General features: G+C 48.4%; 10 protein-coding genes across 10 annotated transcripts; 8 read left to right on the plus strand and 2 right to left on the minus strand.

Moving 5' to 3' along the window:
• Nucleotides 1-118: 118 nt before the first annotated feature.
• COCVIDRAFT_28449 (hypothetical protein) lies at nucleotides 119-974 on the plus strand (the record flags this gene model as incomplete). The annotated part of the gene is made up of 5 exons (XM_014699036.1): nucleotides 119-139; nucleotides 203-298; nucleotides 384-453; nucleotides 503-882; nucleotides 939-974. 5 exons carry the CDS (start codon nucleotides 119-121, stop codon nucleotides 972-974), a joined length of 603 nt encoding a protein of 200 aa, XP_014554522.1.
• A 640-nt stretch (nucleotides 975-1,614) lies between these two features.
• Nucleotides 1,615-3,515, minus strand: COCVIDRAFT_28450 (hypothetical protein; the record flags this gene model as incomplete). The annotated part of the gene is made up of 2 exons (XM_014699037.1): nucleotides 1,615-3,314; nucleotides 3,368-3,515. 2 exons carry the CDS (start codon nucleotides 3,513-3,515, stop codon nucleotides 1,615-1,617), a joined length of 1,848 nt encoding a protein of 615 aa, XP_014554523.1.
• Nucleotides 3,516-4,342: 827 nt separating this feature from the next.
• On the plus strand, nucleotides 4,343-6,451 carry COCVIDRAFT_104797 (hypothetical protein; the record flags this gene model as incomplete). The annotated part of the gene is made up of 2 exons (XM_014699038.1): nucleotides 4,343-4,703; nucleotides 4,764-6,451. 2 exons carry the CDS (start codon nucleotides 4,343-4,345, stop codon nucleotides 6,449-6,451), a joined length of 2,049 nt encoding a protein of 682 aa, XP_014554524.1.
• Nucleotides 6,452-7,953: 1,502 nt separating this feature from the next.
• COCVIDRAFT_17790 (hypothetical protein) lies at nucleotides 7,954-9,471 on the plus strand (the record flags this gene model as incomplete). The annotated part of the gene is made up of 2 exons (XM_014699000.1): nucleotides 7,954-9,012; nucleotides 9,073-9,471. 2 exons carry the CDS (start codon nucleotides 7,954-7,956, stop codon nucleotides 9,469-9,471), a joined length of 1,458 nt encoding a protein of 485 aa, XP_014554486.1.
• Nucleotides 9,472-9,659: 188 nt separating this feature from the next.
• On the minus strand, nucleotides 9,660-10,173 carry COCVIDRAFT_39619 (hypothetical protein; the record flags this gene model as incomplete). Its single annotated transcript, XM_014699039.1, has 2 exons — nucleotides 9,660-9,917; nucleotides 9,979-10,173. 2 exons carry the CDS (start codon nucleotides 10,171-10,173, stop codon nucleotides 9,660-9,662), a joined length of 453 nt encoding a protein of 150 aa, XP_014554525.1.
• A 561-nt stretch (nucleotides 10,174-10,734) lies between these two features.
• On the plus strand, nucleotides 10,735-12,207 carry COCVIDRAFT_28454 (hypothetical protein; the record flags this gene model as incomplete). Its single annotated transcript, XM_014699040.1, has 1 exon — nucleotides 10,735-12,207. One exon carries the CDS (start codon nucleotides 10,735-10,737, stop codon nucleotides 12,205-12,207), a length of 1,473 nt encoding a protein of 490 aa, XP_014554526.1.
• A 1,327-nt stretch (nucleotides 12,208-13,534) lies between these two features.
• COCVIDRAFT_28455 (hypothetical protein) lies at nucleotides 13,535-14,043 on the plus strand (the record flags this gene model as incomplete). Its single annotated transcript, XM_014699041.1, has 3 exons — nucleotides 13,535-13,839; nucleotides 13,893-13,966; nucleotides 14,024-14,043. The coding sequence occupies 3 exons, from the start codon at nucleotides 13,535-13,537 to the stop codon at nucleotides 14,041-14,043; spliced, it is 399 nt and encodes a 132-aa protein (XP_014554527.1).
• A 1,621-nt stretch (nucleotides 14,044-15,664) lies between these two features.
• On the plus strand, nucleotides 15,665-16,827 carry COCVIDRAFT_104828 (hypothetical protein; the record flags this gene model as incomplete). The annotated part of the gene is made up of 3 exons (XM_014699042.1): nucleotides 15,665-15,816; nucleotides 15,871-16,225; nucleotides 16,285-16,827. The coding sequence occupies 3 exons, from the start codon at nucleotides 15,665-15,667 to the stop codon at nucleotides 16,825-16,827; spliced, it is 1,050 nt and encodes a 349-aa protein (XP_014554528.1).
• Nucleotides 16,828-19,105: 2,278 nt separating this feature from the next.
• On the plus strand, nucleotides 19,106-20,666 carry COCVIDRAFT_104854 (hypothetical protein; the record flags this gene model as incomplete). Its single annotated transcript, XM_014699043.1, has 6 exons — nucleotides 19,106-19,192; nucleotides 19,246-19,566; nucleotides 19,611-19,650; nucleotides 19,706-20,159; nucleotides 20,218-20,285; nucleotides 20,338-20,666. The coding sequence occupies 6 exons, from the start codon at nucleotides 19,106-19,108 to the stop codon at nucleotides 20,664-20,666; spliced, it is 1,299 nt and encodes a 432-aa protein (XP_014554529.1).
• A 1,046-nt stretch (nucleotides 20,667-21,712) lies between these two features.
• On the plus strand, nucleotides 21,713-23,658 carry COCVIDRAFT_104829 (hypothetical protein; the record flags this gene model as incomplete). Its single annotated transcript, XM_014699044.1, has 2 exons — nucleotides 21,713-21,893; nucleotides 22,256-23,658. The coding sequence occupies 2 exons, from the start codon at nucleotides 21,713-21,715 to the stop codon at nucleotides 23,656-23,658; spliced, it is 1,584 nt and encodes a 527-aa protein (XP_014554530.1).
• Between the last annotated feature and the right edge of the window lie 624 nt (nucleotides 23,659-24,282).

Here is a 24,282-nt window from a genome sequence, read left to right on the forward strand (position 1 = left end):
CATCGCATTCTCCCCGTATACTGTTGCGGGGCACCATATATCACCTACTCTTCCACACAAAGCTCTTTTCTAAACCTTCACCTACAATATCGTCGCCGCCAGGTAATAAATCGCCGCAATGAAGCTCGTTTACATTGGCGTACGTCCTACCCTTCACCGCTGCCCGCCGTACAACGCCCCCGGGGTCGCTGACAAGATGCAGGTTTTCAAGAACGACACCAAAGATGCCATCGAACTGACGGGCGCGGAGAACCTCAAATCGATCAACCGATGGGTACAAAAGGGTGTCAAAGAAGGCGTACGTTAGAATCGCTTCCACGCCAACTATGCTCTCGGGCACCAGACAGAGCGCATGGGAACGCACATGCTTACGGCGAGCGCAGATTGTATTTGCTTCGGCCGTGGTTGCCAAAAGGACACCTCCACATAAGATGACGGATGTCCTGGAAAATGGTACTGTATGGTCGTCTTTCAGGTCGCCCTGTGCTAACACTACGCACAGGACACAAGTTCCACGCCTTGGCTTCCGCTGACCCCATATGCGCTGTTGTCGTGACCGACGATGAATACCCCAGCAGTGCCGCACATCGCATTGTCCGCAAGGTCCTTGACGAGTTCTCCGCCAAATACCCCCGCTCTGCCTATAGCGGTTTCACGACCGACGCCGCCAAATTGTCGTATCCCGAACTCAAAGAATACGTGGAGAAGTACCAGGACCCGGAGACCGTCGACGCCACAATCAAGATTCAGCGGGAGCTTGACGAAACAAAGGTCGTACTACACAAGACTCTTGAGAGTGTGTTGGAGCGTGGAGAGAAGCTGGACGATTTGGTCCAGAAGAGCGAGGGGCTGAGTGCACAGAGCAAGATGTTCTACACCCAGGTGAGCTTCTGGCAGGACCCCGAAACAATGGTCATAATTGCTGACAATTTGATTAGGCTAAGAAGCAAAACTCGTGCTGCACGGTCATGTGAACGTTGCTTAGCTTTGATGAATCTTCCGTTTGTTTGGGCGTTGGTATCTGCATTTCATAGTCAGGATAACGAATTTTGTATACCCATTACCCGTCCAACACGTTGGTCTCCACAACCGATCCGCTGCTCTGACATGTCCTGCATGCTCACCTAATCTCTTTTCTACTACATTGCTCATTTTGTCATGAAATTACAAGTGCAGGGAACAATGTTTCCTTGTTCCTTCATGATACTGTACAAGAAGCTATTACTAGCAGTAGTGTAAAGCGTAAGAGGCAGATGCGATCTCAACCTTACTCAATTTTCATTATATTTGTTAGTCAGTTCTATCACTCGAACTACAGTTATACATGTACACGTATACAGGTATGTGCTTGCATGAAAGAGAATAAGGAAAAGATTGTTAATTTTAAGTATCTCTCAAGTGTTATTACTACTATTCAAAAGCAGGACATGGCTACGTGAATTAAACTATGACCATGCACGAGCACTTGCCCGACACAACTGATTCTTCCTATACTCTCCTCTCCATGTCCAATCTGGAGTAGACAATGCTCTTGGCCTCACCATGGTATCCACCCTTTTGACATTCGCCTCAACCGTCATTTCCATGTTAGCCTCTTGAGTCCGCCATCTCTTTCTACAAGAATTCCTCATAATCGTCCTCATCAAAGTCACAAGACACAATTTCGGCAATGAGAGAATGGCCGATACATTCCCATCCGTCGAGTTCATAGAGTGTGGTATTGCGCTGCACCATTTCGTACTCTTCGTCCGAGCCCACGTTCACAAAGCCATCTATATCGTCTTCGTTCGGGGGTCGGTCGAATTCTCGAGAAATAGAAACCCATTCTTCCTCTGGTTCAAGCTCTTGATTGGGAGTTATGAAAGCGGGGTGGATATCATTTTGCAAATATTTCGAGCCCACCCTCGTCCAGTAGTCCAGACAGTATCTGCTAGATATAGGAGGATGCGAGCGAAGGCGTCCATTTACCCATGGGTTTCGATTGGCAAATACGGAGTCGACTTGTTGGGCTCGGACTTCGTCAGGGTATCTGCTTGTCGTTGATTCGTTAGGCGTTGACATGGCCTCAACACGCAGAGTGCAGCCACTATCATGTCGCATGTTCAAGTTGCCGGTGGGCCCGGATAGGTATGGAAGGCCATCACCTCTGGGTTCCCAGTTTTTCGAGAGACAAGGACATGTGAAACTTGCTGTCAGAGGACAATGTCCATTTGAATGACCCATGGAAGCCGTATCGCTGTGCAAAAATGGGTGAGACTCCATTCTAGCCATGCGAAATGGATCTATCGGAGACGCTTTTTGAGGAGGATGGAGCACCGACAGAGGCAGTGGCAATGGGATTGTTGGCCGAGGTACCGTCCAGTTGTCGTACAGGAACGGGTTGGATGCGGATCGGAAACCCCCAAATGCTTGCAAGCATGATAGTGGAAGCGGTAGACGTCGACAGGTCTCCTTAGCATGGTGATCTTTTGTTCCATGTCCGGTAGACACGGAAATGGGTGGTGCCTCCATGAATTTTTGCGTTGAGTGTTTGAATGGAAGCTTCAACCTAGGGGCCTGGAAGGGGGTGGTGACGAGATGGCGTTCTCTCAAACCCAGTGTAGCTAGAACTGTCTGATGCCAGTCAAAGGCGTCTTCAGATGGGGGGACGGGGGACAAAGGTTTCCTGAAGGTGTGTCCGCAAGCTGCAGCTGCCGGTTTCTCTTGTTGTGCGAGGAATAATAGTGCCGAATTGGCAAGACTATTTGAACCTTGGGAGACTTCTGTTGTAACCAAAGGTTGCGAGAATGCAGATTTCGACAGCCAACGGTATGTGGCGTCGTGGTAATCAAGGAATTGTGAAAGGTCAAACAATTGTGGTTGCTTTTGTGGCACGCTTGACGGTTCGAAACTCGAGGCAAGTGTTGTTTCCACTGACGCGCATGATTTCACACTCGGCGGCGGTGGATTCGTGAATTGGATTGGGGTGGGTAGTGTATCTGATTGTAGCTGCGGCGGCCAGTCGGACCCGTTGATTGCAAAGCAACGGCTGGTGGTAACGTCTGGGACGCATCGACTCTGGTTTAGACCTCGAGGGTCCTCGGTAGCGAACGATTTATTCTCGAGACACAGTGTGGAGATCTCATGACCAAGTGCGACGATACTCTCCGTTGTTGGCAGCCTTACAATTCCAGCACTTTTTCTCTGGACCTTGTGGCGCTTTCCGGCACGTTTACGCCGCCGCCGCAAGTTGGCATTAGAGGTCGATGCGTTGGAATGCCATGGTGAATATGTCGATGAATTGCTAGGGTCTGCTAGGATGCTGAACCTGTTTGCTATGCCAGCCTCAGATTTGGTGTATCGCAGCAAGGGAGGAGATTCAAGGTACCAGTGGGAGTGAGTTCATACTCCGGGCTGTGACCGGGCAGCCAACTCCATGAAGGGTGGCCGCTGTCTTTGTAACGATGCGCAGATGAAAGGGACTGCGCAGGAATGTTGTCGCAAGAAGAGAATGGTGCTTTTTGTCCTAGGATCATGCTAGTAGTGCGAGAAGAGGGGGTGCTAGTCTAGGAAATATAGGGAGAAACGCGGAGAAGATGGCATGGGCGTGGATGTGGGGATTTGGCTTGTGAAGGCCATGGTATCGCTCATGCCATGCAAGCTGTAGCATGTGTTTGTGTGTAGTACACGCAAGGAAGGGGGGATTGTCATGTGATAGAGCTAGCCGTTTCTGGTTGAGTACGAGGAAGGTGCGATGGATGCATTTGCATTGCCGCTCTTGTATAACTCGGAGGTTATTTGTGTCTGCTGGGGACGTCCATCACGTGATTGCTGTTTCTGGAAGTTTGGTCGCTGTTGCGTCAGTTGAGATGATAGTAGTAGTAAGAAATGTTCTGCGATGGTTTTAAAGATAGCATCCCGATGGACTGGGATGGATGGATAGATGGATGCGTCGAATGCCACCGGCGTTGTGTGTGTATGTGTCTGCATGCATCGTGGATGGTAGTTGGCAGAGTCATAGTGACTAATCGTGGTGTATGTAATAGTCGTCCAGTGCCTCCCCATCTCGTCATCGGCGGCTGACAAAGGAAGCTTGGGCCTCGCGCGATCCCCCAAGAGCAGGCAGGCACAGGCGATGGTGTGTGGTAGTGGGGAAGCAAGCCATGTCTCCCGCTCTGCCTGGGCTCATCCATCTGTTCTGTTCCCAATTGCCCTTGACCCCACCCCGCAATTACTTTCGCCGCCCACACAATTCCCCCCTCCCACAGGCGCTCCAGGATAATTGGCATCACCCGCGAGCCTGCAATTACCTGGAGCCGCTTCTGCCGTGTCTATCCCGTCTCCGTCATATTTTCGCCCAACCATGGCCAATCCCTCCCGCCCACACTCGGCGCAGACGCACCACCGCCGCCCAGGCTCGCGCATCGTACCTGCAATTCCTTACCGCCTATCCAAAGCCCAGCCATCAGCGAGGCCCATTACGCCTGAAGAGTCCAGCAAAGGCACTCCAGTGCCACCGACCGACCTGCAACCAGAGCAGCAGCAGCAACAGCATCAGTCTGATGTACGCTCAGAGGGACACCAAGCAGCCATCGCAGACACGCCTCCTACCCCCGATTCGAGGGCCTCTGCCGATATCACTGGAGATGGAGCAGGTGCACCTCGGTCGGATAGTGTCACTGGGGAGCTATCAAATGGACATACGCCATCTGCAGGCACTTCTGGTGGGTATTCAATATGGGCTACTGCCAGCATGGGGCACGCACTAAGCTATGCAAATGTAGAAAAGAATCAACGTCGTGCGGTCAATGGCCACGCCAACGCCAAACCTCGCACTCCCCGCCCCGAGTCCAAGCCAGGTGTGAATGGCGCCCACCGCAAACTCACCATACCAACCTATCTGCCTCCGCCCTTTGTCCCTTCGAGCAAGGCAGGCACCCAAACACCGCCCGTCAACGGAAGCGACGCCACGTATACTCCAACGCACCGTACCCACTTGAGCGGCGGTGCTGTAGCATCACAGAGTGCAAACGAGTCGCCGGCCATTCCCATCACACCCCGCGAACCTGATGTCGATGTGCATGCTTTGCCTCGACCTCCGCCTGGCTTTGGGCCCCAGCAGTTTACCCCATTCTTCCCCGGTCCCACCCAGTACACACCAGAAGGAGCGCCCTGGCACCTTCCTCCGCATACAGTTGCGCCGCCCGACCCTGCCTACCAGAACGGGGTTGATTATCACGCTCCGCTCTTTTCAAACGGCCCTCAGGCATTTCCAGCGCCCTACAATGGCCATTTTTCTCCTCGAGAGGCTGCCCTAGCTGCAAATGGAGCCCTCAATTCCCATTCACAGTCGCCAACCAAAGTTCAATTCGAGACAATGCCTACCATTGAGCATGTAGACGATCAGTACCCAATTACCCATCAGGATGCGCCTCCAGAGGAACGGGTCGAGTCTTCTTTTGAGCTCGCAGGCTACTTGTCCTCGCAGTTTGGCAACGCCGAGCTTGCCGATTTCATCCTTCACATCAGGTCTCCTGAGTCTATTCTGCTGTCGCTACCAGTGCACGGAATCGTTGTGATGCGCAGTCCCGTCATTGCAGAAGCTATTCGCCACAGTCCTGCACCTTCTCATAGTAACAGGGACGCGCGCCCAGTGACCATCCTTGCGCGGGACCCTCTGGCAACCCATGATTCTTTGGAAGAAGCCGTGCGAGTCTTGTACGGCGCGCCGCTTATCCGTCCTCAAGGATTTTTGTACGGACTTGAGCCGTTTGTATCATCTCCATCGCCTGAAGCTCGTCGCCGCATGCAGCAAGTCTTGGGCTACATTGCTGCAGCCAGAACTCTACAGATACCCAGTATGCAATCTCGTGGCGTTCATACCGCCAGAATGCTGCTGCGATGGGATACCGTAGATCTCGTTCTGCAATACGCGCTGAGCACCGACGTTGACGATCCTTTTGTGACTGCACTGATCAACCATGCCCTTGCATTCATTGCATACTTTTTCCCAGTCAACTTCAAGCTACATGCAGTTGCACCAGAACTCAAGGACGCACCACGTCTGCCAACAGTAGCGCCTGCGGAGTCTCGTCAGCCTGCCCATAATCCTCGATTGAGCAAAATTCGGTTCGGCGATGCACCACCTGAAGATGACGTTCAAGCCCAATCCAGCTACCCCACCTTGGTACTCTCGACTATTCTCCTTTCCCTTCCTCTTTCGCTGATTGAGCACTTGTTCAACCAAGCGGCAGCCCGACGGATTAACCCGAATGAGGTTGCGAGGCAACTACGAGATGTCATTGATGAGCGGGAAAGTCGGCGACAGAAGGCACTTCGAAGTCAGTCGACTCAGGCTCCAGACAGCTCCATGTCAAGCTTGAACAACCTATACATTGAAGAGAATGTAGAGCAGGTGGAACCATCACCGCTCCATCCTTCTGGCTATCGGCTGACGGCCAGACGAGTGTAGTGGTAGCGGGGCATGGACAGGGCTTCCAGATGGATAAAAGTATTCGTGGTGGATGTTTTGGTAATTATCTCGGTTGTTTTGTTTGGGGGCTGCGATACCTTTACTCGAGCAGATTTGTTGTGATTTCAAACAAGTGTACCGAGGCGATTTTTGTGCACCAGTTTGTGTTGGAAATACAGGATCATTCTGGGCGTGTGGTTTTTTATCTTTATAAAGTATGTAGCATAGCGAGCGTTGAGGGCGTTTTGCGTGGACATGAGGGACGAGTTGCTGATCAACGGCCTTTCCTACTAAAAGCACGAAACGACATGACGAAGCATATTCCCCCTGGAACACGACAGCATTGTTAGCGGAACAGTGTTCTGTAAAAATAGTACGGCATACTTCTTCTTTCTTCAAGGATGGCGTCTGGGTGCGAGGTTAGTTCGGGCCAGGCAAAGGCCAAAAAACAGGGACGCAGTCTTGAGGCCTCGATAGGCCGCTTGGAAAAGCGAGTAATTCTTTGTCGAGAGGATTTTTGACAAAGTTGCTCGTACACTGCGGGTTGTAAGCCGCAGGTGGTGTATCGTAGGTGTCGCTTTGGCGACTTGTATTTGATTGGTTGTAAGAGTATCTTTTTAGTACCGACTATTGTTGCAGTGCAACGTCAAGAGCCTTGAACCAAGGAGAAGTGGAGGTGGATCGTCTCCCCACCCCTTGGATGCTCATCTTGTTAGGAAAGTCATGAATACCTAGCACGACGGCACGTGATGCGAGATGAACAGTAATCAGTTTGTGCTGCCGACGCCCTGTGCCTCGGATGCCGAGGACGGCAGAATGCTCCAACCACGCTATGCTAGAGCGCCCCGGGAATTAACCATTGGTCATCTGCCATTGGTCATGGGCCATTCCATCATGGCCTTCCAGACGGGAATAATGACACACAACATGGTTTCATGACGTGCTTTCCGAGACCCTTTTGCTCTCGTTTGCTAGCCGATAGATGGCCCGCGGAGGGTTCGCCTAGTATGTGCTCGGATATGGACATACATAGACAGTATCTGGATAAAAGAGAGTCGGTGAAAACAAAAAAGTAACATGCCCCACCACGGCAGGCTGCCGTCCGTACTCGGCATGCCGCACGCCCGTTTCGAATCACCGCGCTTGTGGCGTTGGTGCTCGCGTTTGTGCATGTCCTTGTGCTTTGCCCTCGGCCATATCTTACAGCGAGACGCGAGCAAAATGCAGAAACATTCCCCAAACCATGGCTCCTTCCCTAGTTGCCGCCCGACCCACTTTGTTTTGCCAGTCTGTTGGCATTACTCATCTCTACTGTCTTGCCGATTGACTTCTGTCATGCACTCACCGGTTCGGCCACACTTGAAATACCTCTTCGCCCTTGTTGACAGGTTGTTTTCTTTGGTAGGCACCGCTACTACTCCATATCTGCAACCAAATTCCATCTCTATCGCTGTGGTACCATTGACATCGATACGCCTACGCTCTTTCACCTCTAGTCCGCCATGGACCATACCAAACCCTCATCACCAGGGAAAGCCAGCTATGCTGCACCAGCATTGAGTCCATCACTGAACTTTGACGAGAAGCCAGACAACCAGCAATCGCTTGCCTCGTCGGATTCAGTGCACAGCTCAGGCCTAATGGCAGTAGACGAACATCCACAACAGGAAAAACACGTGACCGAGTCCAGCAGCACCGAACAATCAGGAGCAGACTTGGAACCAGTTCGCTCCGCCCACCCAAGCGTACGCGATGTCTCCAAAATCCCCAATGGCGGTCTATGGGCTTGGCTCCAGGTCCTCGGTGGCTTCTTCTTGCTCTTCAACTCGTGGGGCATTATCAACACATTTGGCTCCTACCAGGCCTACTACGAAACAACACTCCTCCCAAACTCAAGCGCATCGTCCATCTCGTGGATAGGCTCCATCCAGGCTTTTCTTCTCATGATGGTCGGTGCCCTTACAGGCCCCATCTACGACGCTGGCTATTTCCGCGAATTGCTCCTTGTCGGCAGCTTCCTGCTTGTTTTCGGACAGATGATGCTGAGTCTCTGCCACGCATACTGGCAGGTCCTTCTTGCTCAGGCTTTTTGCATCGGCATCGGAACAGGCTGTCTCTTTGTGCCCAGCGTGGCCATTCTTTCCACCTACTTCAGTACAAAAATTGGCACTGTTATTGGCATTGCTGCATCCGGCTCTTCTTTTGGTGGTGTTATATACCCCATTGTGTTTCACAAGCTTCTCCCGCAAATTGGATTCGCCTGGACCACCAGAGTCCTCGGTTTCATCATCTTCGCCACCATGGTCATACCCAATGTGTGCATGCGCGTGCGCGTGTTGCCGGCGAAGACGCGCTCACTGCTTGACCTGCGTGCTTTCCTGATTCCTGCATACAGTCTGCAGGTTACGGGTTTCTTTCTGGGTTTCATGGGTTTGTATATGCCATTCTTTTTTGGACAGGTGTACGCGATTCAAGAGCGAATCACGAGTGAAGGGCTGGCGTTTTACTTGCTGGCTGTCATGAACAGTACCAGTATGTTTGGCCGAATCCTTCCCAATGTGGTACGTTCTTTTTCCTTTCCGTTTTGCTCAAGTCGTCGTTTACTGATGTCATGCGCATAGTTGTCTGACAAGATTGGGCCAATCAATGTTGTAATCCCTTGCGCACTAATTTCCGGTCTTCTCTGCATTTGCTTCATGGCCGTCTCTTCTTCAGCAGGTATCATCGTGATGATGGCATTCTACGGCTTCTTCTCTGGTTCCTTCGTCAGCCTGCCCCCAACCATTATTGTACACCTCAGTGCCGACGCGCGAGACAAGATCGGCACTAGATTCGGCCAAAGCTTTGGCATTGTAGCCATAGGGTTGCTTGTCGGTACACCGATTGGAGGTGCAATCCAAGAACACGGCGGTTTCGACGATTTGTGGATATATGGAGGTTGTTTGCTGTTTAGTAGTGCGGCACTACTTACATGTGCGCGGGTGGCCTTCAAGGGCTGGGGCCTCATGGTTAAAGCTTGATGAGAAATGGCTGACATGATATCGTACTAGATGATTATGACCTGATATCCCAATCAAAAGTTACATGATGAGTTTAGTCTATCTATAATGACTCCAATTATTACCTCTACCGTTAACAAATCCCGTGTGCGTTATAGTGAAAGATAGCCTCTCCTAGAAATGAGAAAAGAAATCAATGTTTTCTCGGCTCAGGCACCCTTCTCACAAGCAGCCTTCAAATCCGCATTGAACAACTCGAATCCCTTCTTTGTCTTTTCGGCAAATCCCACTTGTTTCGCTACAGCGCTCGCACCCATGAGCCACCCCAGCGCCCCGCTAAACTCCTCACTCTGCGTCAAGCGACAACCCCCAGGTACCGCTGTACTCTCCTCAAACCGAAAATAATGTGTACCCGTGAACACGAATGGTATGCTTCCCGTCCATGCAAATGTAGTCGGTGTGTTTTGCTAGTACATTTTGTTAGCGAAAGTACATATAGTCAGGGTGCTTCTGGCAAAAAAAACGTACTTGTATGACGGGGTTCATTTTTTGTCCACCGGTTGCAAAATGCACGAGGAGTTTTTGTCCGGGCTCCAGGGTGCCGTGTGGTTCGATGGATGAGAAGAAGGAAGTGTGCCATTTGGATAGTGACGCGAAGTCGAGGAATTTGTTGCGGACTTGCGAGGGGGGTGAGGCGATGTCGATGGTTGTTACTATTGACATTTTTTTTGATTTGGGGGGAATGGATTAGGAGTCGGTGAATATAGGGCTGATGGCGAGATGGTTTGGTGAAGATGATAGTATTGTGTCTGATGATTGTTGGGAGATAGGATGTTGTATATCGTGTAGAAGCTGAGAGAAAGACCCATCCATGTGTCGACTCATGATGTTTAAGTAATAGTGCACAAGAAAGAAGACTCTACCTATTGCGGCTCTTTTCGCGGAAACGAACATCCTGTAACAACACAAAATTGTGTTATCATCTACATTGCATGTGTCCAAGTAGACCCGTGATGCGAGATATGAGGCATCCAGTCTGCGCTAGTCTTGTTGCGGCTCAATGCGCGAGATCATCTTACACCCAGCATAGCCGCCTAACTCAACGGACTTGACTTGCATCAGTGCCCGCATTAACCAACCCACCTTCTCCGGTTGCAATCATCTCGTGCGAATTACCATATCCGTTTGCGTTGTATCAAGCCCATGACTACCGATGGTCAATGTAGCTGGCCGTTCCAAAGGATGCTCGAACTGCCGAAAACGCCGCATCAAATGTGGTAAGCAATGTCCTTGTGCGCGTCCCCACAATGCCAGGCTGACATATCTGCGCAAGACGAGACACAGCCAACTTGTAAAAAATGTCAAAAGCTGGGTATCGCTTGCGACGGTCCCAGGACACTCGTGTTCGTTACGGGCAAAATTGTCAGGTCCAGACGGACGCAGCATTCATCGAAGAAAACGACAGACGTGACTACGACACCTGAATGGAAGACAGAGGATGTAGAGAAATCGGCTTCGGTCTCTCCACCATATCAGTCTTCACCCCAACATATAGGGTTGAGATTCAACGAGTACGAAGTCTATATATGTCATCTGCGACAATACCTCTATCCCAATGGCCCCGTTGACCTGGGACTACAACAACTTCGGACCTCGGACCTTGCTCTTAGTCGATATCCAACCATAGGTGCAGGTACCAATCCTTTGTTCAACCAAGCTGCCTTGACGTTTGCTACGTTACTATTTGGCACCCGACACCACCAGGCTCGCATCCTCGCCAAGGGCTACGACATGCACGGTGTGGCACTTCGGCAGCTGAACCAAGCACTCAGTATTCCGGGATGTCATGAACGAGACGACATCATTAACGTCATCACCATCATGGCCATGCTTGAGATGTGCTTGCCAAGTGGCCCCAGAAATTGGCTAAAACATATGCTGGGGCTAGAGCAACTCATAGCACTTCGTGACCCCGGTTCATTGGCATATGCTTCAACCCAAACGCTCGAGTTGTACAAAGGTGTTCGTCACATGATTTTGCTTGCTTCGTTGCGAAATAGATCTCCATCCATTCTTGCTAGGCAGCGATGGAAGGCCGTATTGCGAACGCCTCTCTCACTTGAAACAAGAGAAGAAAGAGAGTTGCACGATGTAATGGCAGACTGCACGGTCCTGATTGCCGCGAGTGACGAGCTTTCCAGCACAATCAGCCCGCATGACCGCGTGCGTTTAGAAATGATCGAAGAAATTCAAAGAAAAGCCGGGGAACTACTTACGTTCCTCCAAACCTGGAAACAGAAATGGGACAATGAAAAGGAGAATTCTTGTACCACGGAAGATGACTTTGAAGCCATTTGTGCAGGTGCTCCGCAAGCACTATGGACGGTGTACAAGTTCCGCAACGATTCCATCGCACGTATGTTCATGCTCTACAACACTGCCATGATCCACGTACTTCAGATCGTCGAAGAAACTAAAGAGCTACGCGCGCAGTCAGGATTCCCGGGAACGGAAACCAGCGATACCTTCTATCTCATTCATGCAACAGGCATCGATATCGCACGAAGTATACCAGGGTATCTGCAGCAAAGAAGATATCGCGGCGATACGGGGTTTACTTCTCCGGTTGTTCAGTGGGCGGCTCTTATGGCTTGGCAAGTACTCGGCCGCGATGAGTCTGCCGAGGGAAAGTGGATGGTGGATGCTTTGCAGGGGTACAGCGAGTATGGTATCGCGAAAGCTGCGTGGGAAGTTTGATCTCTTCGTTCTAGATTTTTTGTCGCGGATAGTTGAGGAAGCAATGGAGTGTAATGGGTTACTTGGACTTTATACAATGAGCTTGTGGATAGCATGCCATGTAAGAGATAGCTAGGACTTCATTGCTTTCTTTGAAACATGACGCTTAGGACCTGGACACGGAATTCAATCCGGCGACCTTGTATTTACATCGTGCCACCTTCTAGAGCCCAAATAAGCAATCGCTTTACTGCCTTGGAGGAGTAACAAGGTAGTATTGCATGAGCTGAGTAGCATTGCTGGGATCTATATCGCGCTACGTAAGGTTCCGGTCTGGTACAGATGCTAACTGTATGGAGTCTAACAATGGAATAGTTTGCATGTCCTTGGTAGCTTGTGCAGACTTTTGGGGCACTAATCGCTATGAATAACACGCGAAGCGGGGTAATAAATCTAATAACCGCTTCACTTATCACACTAGCTGAGAGATGGATGCTTGCCATTGTTACTTGGAAGTCCAAGATCATCTAGCTTAATAATCATTGGGCCACAATTGAGATCTTTTGTTACTGGAATAGTGGTTTATTTAGTGGTCTTGCAAGTACCACGGTACCTACGTAGTTACACGATGTGCGCTACTAAAGAGTGAAGGTATAGAAGGTTAGCGGACGACGGACTTACACCTACACCTACGCGTGTTATGAGATTGTTTTGGCGGTAAAAGCCCCTACGGCTAGTGTTTTTGTACTAACTAGATGTAATAGAAGGTTCGGATAACTATGTGCTTAACAACACGTGAGTGAGCCTAGCCGCCTGGATGCGCGACATTGTCTTGTAGTTCCATCCCATGATTTGACTATCATTCATAGACTCGCCCATTTTGCCGGTCCGTATAGGCACTGCAAATGGAACAATTTTTGCAGCCACTTGCCAGGATTCATTCAGCTGAAGGAAGTTTCATGTTATGTCGCTCAATGGGACCTGGGTATACGAGCAATGCGAAGTATTGGCCCCCTTGGGTCCAATATCGAGCATAAGCCTTGGCGCCTCTTCTCCAGCCTTCCTTGTCAAACTTGCTGAGGCTAAATGTGATATTGGAGATAGCGCAGCGGATAAGATACTCCGCTGCAAGGTGTTATGGGCTCGTAAACTTCGTATTTTGAAGCGGTTCGAGACCTTTGCTTGATCCTGAGGTTTACCAGTTTGAGAGTAGCAACTTCTAGAGAGGGGGGCGATGGCAGATATCAAACCAGTGCTGATTCTTGCCAGAAGGAAAGAACCACAACCCTTCAGACGATTACTTTCTCAATTGTCTCAATCGCAATCAGCTTCTTCCATATCCCTCACCATGAAGTTTACTACTTTCGCCATCGCCACTCTCCTGCCCTTGACGGCCCTTTCTGCCCCCACGGCCGAACCCGAAGGCGCGTTGCTCTTTGCCCCAGAAGTCGAAGGCGAGCTCCCCGTCCTCCAGGATATCAAGGCCCGCAGTCTGGAGAAGCGGGCTATCACTGGCACCGTCACGGCTGATGCGCTCAAGCATCGTCAATGCCCGCGGACCTCGTGCACGGCCGATGGCCAGTACTCACGTGGAACACGTATCCAAATCCGGTGCTTCAAAGACACGGATACGACTGTCGTCAATGGAAATCCGTACGTAACGATCCGAAGGCCGGATGGGAGATGTAACTAATTGTCTACGTTAGATTCTGGGGTAAGCTCCAGGCAAGTGGAGTCGCGAACAATAACTGGGTGTCTCTTTACTATGTTACCTGGAGTGGTAAGTCTACGGCCCGACGTCATTAGTATCATCCTTTAAAATACTAACCTGCTGTAGGGGGTATTCCCGAGTGCTAAGCGACTGCAAAATTGGCCTGTTGTTGGCTAGGTAGATCAACGGCAATGGTAGTTTCAATGCTCTCTATAGTACTACAAGATAGTAAGAAACGCTAGTGTTTGGATGCTCCTTAAAGTACATTGAATACATTAAATGAGCGCCTGTTAATTGTGCCTTGATTGATCTCTCCGCTCTCCTAAGAGAGCATCGAAAGCGGCCTGTTGTCATATGACGGCACATCCCTAGCGAATGGCCGTGAGCATCCCTAGCTATTGCAAGCCAAACCGTGACAGATGCCATTACCAGTGAACCTTGCCCCAACAGTTCTCAGGGTGGCCGTTGTTGCACTGCCTTTTCCATTTGCAATTATTCCACGGATAATTGGACGAATCTAATGTCTTGCAGTAGTAGCGTCCCTTGACGCCGTTGTTTTCATGAAACCACCTCAGGTATCTAGTTTTGATGCTTGTACAGTTACTCTTAGTCGCAGCGTAGTCGAATCCATTGTTGGTGTCATTATCAGAGCAGGCACAGTATTTGTAGCTGCTGGCACAGGCATTGAGCTTAGCTAATCAGATAGCGATGATATAGACAGCAGCAACACCGAGACCCTAATCTATTGTCAGTTGGATGTAGCTGAAAAATCCAATGAGGCGTGGTAGCCTTACCTTCATCTTGTATTCGCTAAGCTTGATTGATAATGTACGTAGTGGTATAAGGTTACGTTTACTTGATAATGCAGAGGGCAACGATGCGTCGGGTCAGATTTATGAAGCAAGTGTGAGGGCCTTGAGAACACCGAGGAATACTCTGTGGTTATCTTGTGAACGGCCGAAGGGCGGAGGCAATATGTAAGGAGAAAGTGCAGAAAAATCACCTAAGGAGCTAAAGAAGCTAGGAAAGCTAGGAAACACGAGATAGATTCTACATCTGGATTAGAAGTTGTCAACACATGGACCGACCTGTGCTCTCAGGATGTGTCTAGTTTCGCCGTTCAATTTCAACGCCGGTGGAGTTGAACAGCATGCTGTACCTAGAAAAGAGACTTTACGGTTGAATTTCGTTACAAAGTAGAAGATCTCAGTTACGTCCCCCGTAGGCCATTCAGTAGCATATTTGAGGCTTTACTATCATATCGACTGTTTAAATAAGCATATTACATAGGTAGCTGTTGAAGTTCTCGCCTACAGGGGTGTCTATAGCAGTACCACCATAGTACTACCGAGCTTAAGTAGATAGGCCTAGCTCCACTAGCGCTGTGAGTTCAAAATCCCGTTCCGCCGAATCTTCAAAGATTCAAAGTGGGTCTTCAACCCGGGGTAGTTGCATTTTCTGTTCGACTCTGATTGGCGCCCGATCGTCTACTCCGCTACATTGATAAAGCTCTTACGTACGTACGTGTACATAATATCATTCGAACTTAGCAGTCGTCCTGGACAGGACTGGTATTATCTGGGTTATTATTCTCGTTCATCTCCCCGCCATGATGCATTGTGCTACCTTAATCACCCCGCGTGTCTGCGCTTTGCATTTCACACAGCCATAGTATTTTTCAGTGTTGCAGCTTTATTTTTACTTGAGTCTCTGCAACTATTGCACTATCCTCCTAAGCGCACCTAGCTTCATTAAGTAATCCTCACAATGAAAGCTTTGGCATATTTGCTCGATACTTTCGCCTCCGCACAACGGTTCTTGCCCACGCTTGGACTCGTCTCACTCGTTCTCTCCGGCTCAGCTGCAGTTGCAGATCGAAAAGCATTGATTATTGACACGGATATCTTCAGCGATGTTGAGTACGCGGTAAACTATTGCTTGATGACGCATCGATGCTAATTTGCATTCTCCAGTGACGCCGCTGCACTTCTTCTCGCTGCGACTGACCCTAGCGTCTCTCTTCTCGCCGTAAATGTGAACTATCCCTCTTCGTACTCTGCCCTTGCCACCTCGGCCCTCCTTGCACACTACGGACATCCAAGTATCCCGATTGGCCTCCGCCGACCTATCACAAACGATACTTTCTTTGATGACTGGGCATATGAACTAGGCGAGTATACAAGCAAGGTGGCCTATCATTGGTCCGGTGGTTCTCTACCGTGGTTCAAACCTGAAGATGCCTGGATTCCCGTGGAATTGTATCGGAAGGTGCTTTCGGAGCAAGATGACAATAGCGTGACCATTGCGAGTATCGGCTTTCTAGAGAATGTAAGCTGCGCGCGATCATCCGGAAGGTTATGAGAAAATAGTAGTATTAACCTGAATAGCTCTCAGCACTCCTTAATTCAACAGCGGACAAGTACTCGATGTTGTCGGGCGTTGAACTTGTTCAGGCTAAAGTTGCAGAGCTAGTCGTCATGGGTGGTGACTATCCCTCCGGATACGAATTCAATTTCTGGTCTGATAATCCTCTCGCGACCGCTCACGTCGTCAACACCTGGCCAGGTCGCATAACGTACCTGGGCTCCAAAGTTGGAGAGGCCGTATCTTCTGGTGCTATCCTAACAACAAAAGGCCCGATGAATGATCCGGTAAAGAGGGCGTTCGAACATTATATTGGGTTCAACAGATCACGGTATTCATGGGATCCTTTGACAGTAGTGTATGCTTGTCAAGGGCTCGGTGAGTGGTTCGAGTATGGTGGATCAGGAGGGTACAATCACGTCTTTCCTAACGGATCAAATGTCTGGATGGAAGGAGCAAAAGGGAAGGGACAGCAGTATTTGAAATTGAAGATGGACAATGATACCATCGCGAGGGAGCTGGATAGTATGCTCCTACATGGAGCTAACCTCTTTGATAAATCATAGCCTACTATGTCTCCGTGTTCTCGGCTCTAGATCTTATTACCCTTATATATATACATATATATATAACGGGTCGAACAATTGCTATGATTGACAATAGCCTTAACCAAGCTTGCGTGCTCATACTTGTTCCTGGTATCCAATCAGTATATTCCGGCAACAATCCGATGTTTTGACTATCATCGCGGACTGCTTGTCACTAGCAAAAGGCTTGAACTTCGCATCTTGTGCGTCTAGCGATATAGGACTATCTTGTCGTACATATCGGACTCTTAGTGTGGTGTTGTAAGCTGCTGGCGAACAGCTCGTATAGCTCCACTACAGATGCCGTGACGATGCATGGCCCCACTCCTAATAGTAGCTCGACGAGCCCTTTCGAGGTACTGACGACTAAAATTGATAACGTTCTTTACAGCAGCTCGGATGGCTATCAATCCTTGCGCTTTGACAAATTAATCGAGTTCACCCAAGAAATCAGTATTAGAGCCGTGCCCAGATGCCTAGGATGCTGTGACGACATGGAGGAATTCATTACATACACCCGACATGATGCACCACGGTTGTTCCCTATCTTTGTCATTTTGGGGAGGAAAACGCCGAAGCAGCGGCTTAGGCATTTCTTCGAAGCAGGTTTTGATCAGCAAATTACCCATCGGAGATGACCGCAATCATCTGGAATATACGCTGCGGGAGCCCCTTAATGCGACGTGATGTTCTTTCCCTAATTGTTGGGAGCGGGATGACCGGAATCTTTTCGAGAAATACTAACGACTGGTTACAATTCCTGTTTTTGGAATGTTATATGCCTTTTGTCATCAAATGCCTGAGAGCCAGAGGTTGCCATTGATCGAGGAAGCGCCGCGCGCCGCGAGGTGTGGTTACATTGAGGAAGTCTCGAGGAACATCTTCCACACCAAGCATATTCATGAATGGACGGAACTTCCTACTTGCGAGTGGAGATCGAAGACGCTAGATAGTGAGGGAGAATGTGTTTTCATAGACGCCATCGCAGTTGCAGTCAAGGGGATTAAGGTAGGAGACGTGGACCTCTCTTACAGCCGCGGTAGGTAGCAAGATAGAGAGTGTAGTAAGGCTTCAAAGATTCTCCATCTGTATCTGCATGGGCTGGGACACCATACATACTATATGCGCCACTTTATGACAGTAGACTATCAGCTGGCTGTAGCTGAACACTCTCCAGTCCGTGCAAAGCTTGATGGAAGTGGATGGGGCTGAGATTTTGTCACAGCACCAGTTGCAGATCCGAGGGGCTGGCTCGTGTCGGTGTTCTCCACAAAGGTGGGGGCATATCAGGCGAGACAAACCCCTGATGGAAAAAGCAAATATGGATATGCAGGGGTTTTATGACTACCACCAAACTTAATACATCCCCCTAATCATGAAGAGGTGTGATCGTTGACAGCTAGATTGCACAATTTGTGCAACCTATGGCATAAAACAAACGAAGGGATGTTTGGACATTGGATTTCCCTGGTCGCACTACAATGTTGTGATTGTTCTTGTTTGTAATTGTTCTTTTCACATAGATGCTTGAGCAATCATCCGGGTGTATAGTTTATTGTTACTGTTTCTAAGACGAGGCCGCTCCTGGCACATGCCGTGCGCTTCTCTATGATCTACTTTGCCACATTTCCGTCTTAAAATGCCGCTGTCATGATTTAAACATGAGGTTTTGTGGCCTACTGGCCTGTAGCGAACAGGTAACTCGATCTGGAACACTAACTGTCAAAAAGCAAAACAGCAAAGACCAGAGCGGGCTATGACGTAAACTTGATCAGATCCAAGCCATGGCGTACGCTATGGAGCCACAATCTTAGGTATACTCATCGTTCTTGCGAGTTTTCAGCTATTGCAGCTGAAATTTCCCGCATCCCCGTAAGCCACATCTGTAGTTCCCACTTATCACTAGTGTCCACTATGGTGTCTTCGCCCATCCAATGATATATGGAGGGATTCAACCAAGAATTGCAACCAACCTCTAACTGGTAAAACGATACGTTTAAAGGTCTTTCGTTACTTTTGGGTAACTAGAGCCTGAAGCTAGACCGCGGAAGACAAAATAAAGCCTAGATTGCCAGCTTAACAAAATCCCTAGGTGACCCATGGGACATGCGAAGATATGAGTTGTGGTTTGTATTGTTTATCATCGCCAACGTGATTTCGTTATTGTGTCGCGCATGCCTTCCGTCCTCTCGGCTCTCGGGTGCTTGGAGCTTTATCCGCAGACTTGCTTTTCTTAAGAACAATGTATTCTCCGTGGATGTTGTGTTTTCTTTTTGTGTTCCGTGTTGCTGTTACTCCAGTTTGGGGCCAACATGATCAGCTAGCTACCCTACCAGTTTGCGCGGTGAGCATATTTCCATTTTCAGCTTGCTCAGACCTAAGCTGACAGTCGCCTAGCAAACATGCATCGCCAGCTCTTTCGCCAATTCCATATGCGATCCTCTCAAGGATATGTCCTGTCGGTGCAACAATAGAACGCAGCAGTTGATCGCCATAGACTGCTTTTCCACGTCATGCACTGCTCGAGAGACTTTAACGACCCTGAACGTCACCACGGTTATGTGCGACGTGCCGGTTCGGGACAGATCTGGGCAGTATCGAATCGTCAACACCGTTCTTTTCACCTTAAGTACTGTGGCCATCCTAGGGCGATTTTATTCTCATTACGCTCTTGGGCGCTTGCAACTGCTCGACGACGGGAACATGGCTTTGATACTAGTAGGTTTTATGATTGAGTATCTGTCGCAACTAACATCCTATAGGTGATAAATACACTTATGTTTACTCTAACAACTATAATGTGTGAGTTCTCGCGTTTTCGAGACTGCATTGGAAGGGTAAACGCTGATCTAAGAAGCACTTAGTGGACTCGGACAAGACATGTGGAAAGTCTCATTCAAGGACATTAGATTGACACTGCTATCCTTCTGGATCTCCGTACCATTCTACGGAATCGAGTTTGGACTTGGCAAGATTGCCTTCGGTCTTTTCTACCTCCGCATATTCAACGATCGCCATTTCCGCAAGTTAGTTTGGTTTGCTATTGTCTTTACGCTTCTTTACACGACCGCGTTTGCCTTTTTAGGTATATTTATTTGCTCTCCTGTGAGTTATTTTTGGTGGCAGTGGGACCTAGGTGGCGAGCATAAAGGCAAGTGTCTGAACAATAACACGATCGGGTTTGTCACGGCATCGTTTAGTATCTTTACAGACCTTATCATGTTAGGCCTGCCTATCCCCCAAATCTGGGCTTTACATCTTTCTACGAAGAAGAAAGTTGGAGTCTTATTCATGTTTAGTATCGGCTTCTTGTAAGTTTCCTTAATATCTGTTTGCGTGGTGTCTCAAATGATGCTGATATCAATGCAGGGTAACTCTCGTTTCAATCATCCGGCTACACGCTTTAGTCAATTTCGCAAAATCTACAAACATCACTTGTAATGCCGCTCCCTTCTCTTCTGGTATAGCCTCCTCTGATAAGCTTAGCAGACGACTTTCTTGATACTCAGCTCTGGTCTATGATCGAATTATACGTCGGCATTATTTGTGTATGTATGCCGTCGCTTAAGCTCGGCCTCCAATTTTTCTGCTCCAAGATTCTACGCAGCGTTGTGTCCACCTCGAGATATACTGGCTCGGGCCGAACTGGAGGCAATATTGCTATTCACAAAAGTGTTCAAGTCACCATAGGTAGCTATCCGACGAAGTCACGATTGGAAGAGCAAGGGAGCACAGTTAAACTCGTAGAAATAGTGGGAGATGCAAACAGCACGAAAAAACAGGAAGGGTCACAAGGTGAAACCCATAGTGTAACATAGGGACATTTACCTGAATAGTTAGATATTGAGTCTAAGAAGTTAAGGTATTGTACATTAAATCCTGTGATCTTGTATGATGACCCTTTGAATAAATAACTGCTCCTTTTACTATCGAACGCCGAGACTAGTGTCAATTTCTCGTAATACTTCTTTTTCACTCCTTGCTCCTAGTCGCCTTCCAGAAATCCTTCTCCTACTCAATCGTGCTGTTGCTAGCTTTCAGTATGCGAGAGCAACAGCTGCTGTTGTCCTTGCTTCTTTTCAAACTAAATATTGAAACTCCAAGTACTTTGTAATCATACTAGCACAGTGACCTCGCTAAACAGGACACGAGCCATCGAAGAAACAGCATGTAGCACAAACCAATGTAGAGCAAATCTATATTGCTATATAGCTACCCTGGCCCAGCCTATTCAACCCCGCTTTCCCTATCAATACTTGGAAACCGTCTACCCAAGACCTAATCTCATAGGAGTCCGACCACAGAACACCGACAAAGAAGCAAAATACAGGTTTTCGATCGAAAGAAGATGATAGATTGAAACAGGAAACGGAACTTTCGAATGTCTTGCGTTGCGAGGCAGGGGAGTCTATTATATCCGGGGGTAGCCCTATCTGTATGGGGACTGCTTGCGCGAGGCGCAACTTCAAGCTACACCATGTCTAGGTTCGCATAATGACTTATTGATAAGTGTGAATGTAGTAGGTATAATGAGTCAATATCTCGATTCCTTGAGATGTAAGGTAATGGAGTAGGATGTAGCGAAAATAACTTTTGCATATTTCCTTATGCTTCATCGCTAAATTGATGAAAGCATCCCGGGGCATATATTGACTCCTGCGAGGGATTGCTGAGTCACTCTGTCGCTTAACGAGGCTGCATATGCAACTAAAATTGACTCCCCACTAACATTTTCTGCTAACTTCCGCAATCGAATCGGGCGCGACTAGAAAAACCGAAGGCTTCTATCAAAGATTCAAACGGCCGCTAACTAAAAAGTGGGCGATCATACCATGTTTCACGCCTTTTTTTCTAAGTACTCAGTATGACACCAACACTTACTCTTGCCCTTGGGTTTATGACCGTTGTCCAAGCTGTTCCATCATGGAAGAAGGCTGAGGTCAAGCGAGACGCTTCCGAACTTGCGAAGGAGTATGATTATGTTGTGGTCGGCGCGGGAACCGCTGGCACCACGATAGCTGATCGTCTCTCGGAAGATGGCGGGCGTAAGCAGAAAAACTTTACTTCTAGCGTTAATCGCTAAGTTATCAATTAGGAAGTGTACTCTTGGTTGAATACGGCCCTCTTGCTCAGGATGATTCGTTTATGCCGTTGTACAACACTCCGGCTGCCAAGTTCATGTATAACCTGACATCGGTGCCACAAGGCAATGTGAATAACCGAACCTTTCCAGTAGCTAATGGAGCTGTTGTAGGTGGTGGGTCAACAGTCAACGGACAATTCTTCGACCGCGGTAGCGCGGAAGATTACAATAATTGGGCCAGATTTCCAGGAAATAACGGATGGGATTGGGATGGTCTGTATCCTTATTTCAAAAAGAGTTCTGCTCTTGCACCGTTAACGACAGCGATGGAGAAATGGGGTATAACATATGATTCCTCCGCGTATACTGGCGATGGCCCCGTGGTCGCTGCCTACCCTGATTACCAATTTGCTACCCAGAAAAAGCATTGGAAGGCTTGGGTCGAGAAGGGGAATGTTCCAATCCAAAAAGAGCATGCCAATGGAAACGCTTACGGTGTTTTCTGGATACCTACCTCAATGGATCCAGCAAGAGCGTATAACAGAAGCTTCTCCGGATTGAGTCACTATATCAACGTTCAGCCGCGCAAGAACTACCACTTATTGGCCTTACATCGAGTTACCAAGGTGAACTTTGTTGATAAAGATGATAAGAAGCATGCAAATAGTGTCGAGATCCGGAGCCGATACAACTCGACGGCGAATGCGGTCTTCACAGTCAAGGCGAAACGTGAAATCGTTCTCTGTGCTTCTGCCACACGCACCCCACTGCTTCTGCAGTACTCTGGGATTGGACCTAAGAAGGTACTCGACGCCGCCGGAATCCAGACTCTTATAGATCTCCCTGGTGTAGGGTGGAATCTGCAAGATCATTCTTGGGCGCTTAGCCTGTACAACCTTACTACGGATGTCTCGTTTCCCAAAGCGACAACAATCGCATCGAATGCTACATACAAAGCGGAAGCGTACATGATATTCAAGAAAACCAACGGGGGTCCATACACTGCTGCTGTCACTTCTAGTGGTGCTTTCCTCCCTCCTTCGACTTTTGTTGGCGACCAGTATAAACAAATAGTAAAGCAGATTGCCGATCAAAAACCTGAAAGCTATCTACCTACCGATACCCCAAAGGAGCTTATTGCGGGATACAAGAAGCAGAAGGAGATCCTACTTGCATCTTTCCAATCCACGACCAACGCTTGGCTTGAACATCCTTTCAGCGGCAAGGGCTGGGGTATGTGCATCTTGCTCAAGCCCTTCTCGCGCGGCTCTGTCAATATCAACCCAGCTGATCCTCTTGGCGACCCAATCTTTGATTACCGTATTTGGTCCAACCCCATTGACAAGGAAATGCACATCCGTATGCAGTCATATATTCGCAAGCACTTCCTTAAATCGAAAGCTTTCGAAGATCTTAACATTGTCGAGCAGGATCCCTCCCCTGGTGCTGTCATTGACGATGCGGGCTGGGAATATTGGCTTTTGAACAAAGATAAACTCATGGCATCCAATGGTCACAGTGTCGGTACCGCTGCATTAATGCCACGCGAGTTGGGTGGCGTTGTTGATAACCAACTTAGGGTGTATGGTACGCTCGGCCTCAGCATTGCCGACACCAGCATCATCCCATTGATACCTGGAACTCATACACAGACAACCGCATACGCTATTGGTGAGAAGGCTGCAGATATCATCAAGAGCCGACATGAAAAGCTTTGCGAATCGTAGTAACGTCAAAGGTTACTCTTGTAATCTAATATAGATGAGATTTTCGTTAATATCCTACGCAAATAGACTTGAAATTAACGTTACTCGTTAATTCGTTATATATATATATATATATATAACTTTGTTTCATATTCCACTTATACTACAACACAGTATCCAATATTCTCTGATTCAATAATTACCTCCTTTTAGTACTCAAAAGAATGACAACGTATAGTGATAACATTATGCTGTTGAATCTATATATGACAGAATATAATAGCATTTATCTCGATCTGTTAATAATATTATATATAAATAAAAGTAATATATAGGGGAAGAGGTGATGCGTTTTTAACCTCTAGTAAAGAGAGTTATTTCAAGTCTAATCCTATTAAGAACTAAGAATAGAGCCTAGAAACGTATCAAACGCTAATAAAGGCGGATCTATCTGAACTCTAAGTATATTGAGGAGTAAAGATTGAGTGAATTATTCCTAATAAGTTTTGCAATAGTGATAGTAGGTAGAGTTTGTGTAGTAAGCTTCAGAATCTGCAAGTCAAAGGCTAGACATTACGTATGCTGCGTGGGCCTACACCACGTTTACATAGTTATCATTGTGAAGTAGAGTAATCATGAAGTACT

Source organism: Bipolaris victoriae (assembly GCF_000527765.1).
Source record: "Bipolaris victoriae FI3 unplaced genomic scaffold scaffold_68, whole genome shotgun sequence".
Classification (NCBI taxonomy): Eukaryota; Fungi; Ascomycota; class Dothideomycetes; order Pleosporales; family Pleosporaceae; genus Bipolaris; species Bipolaris victoriae.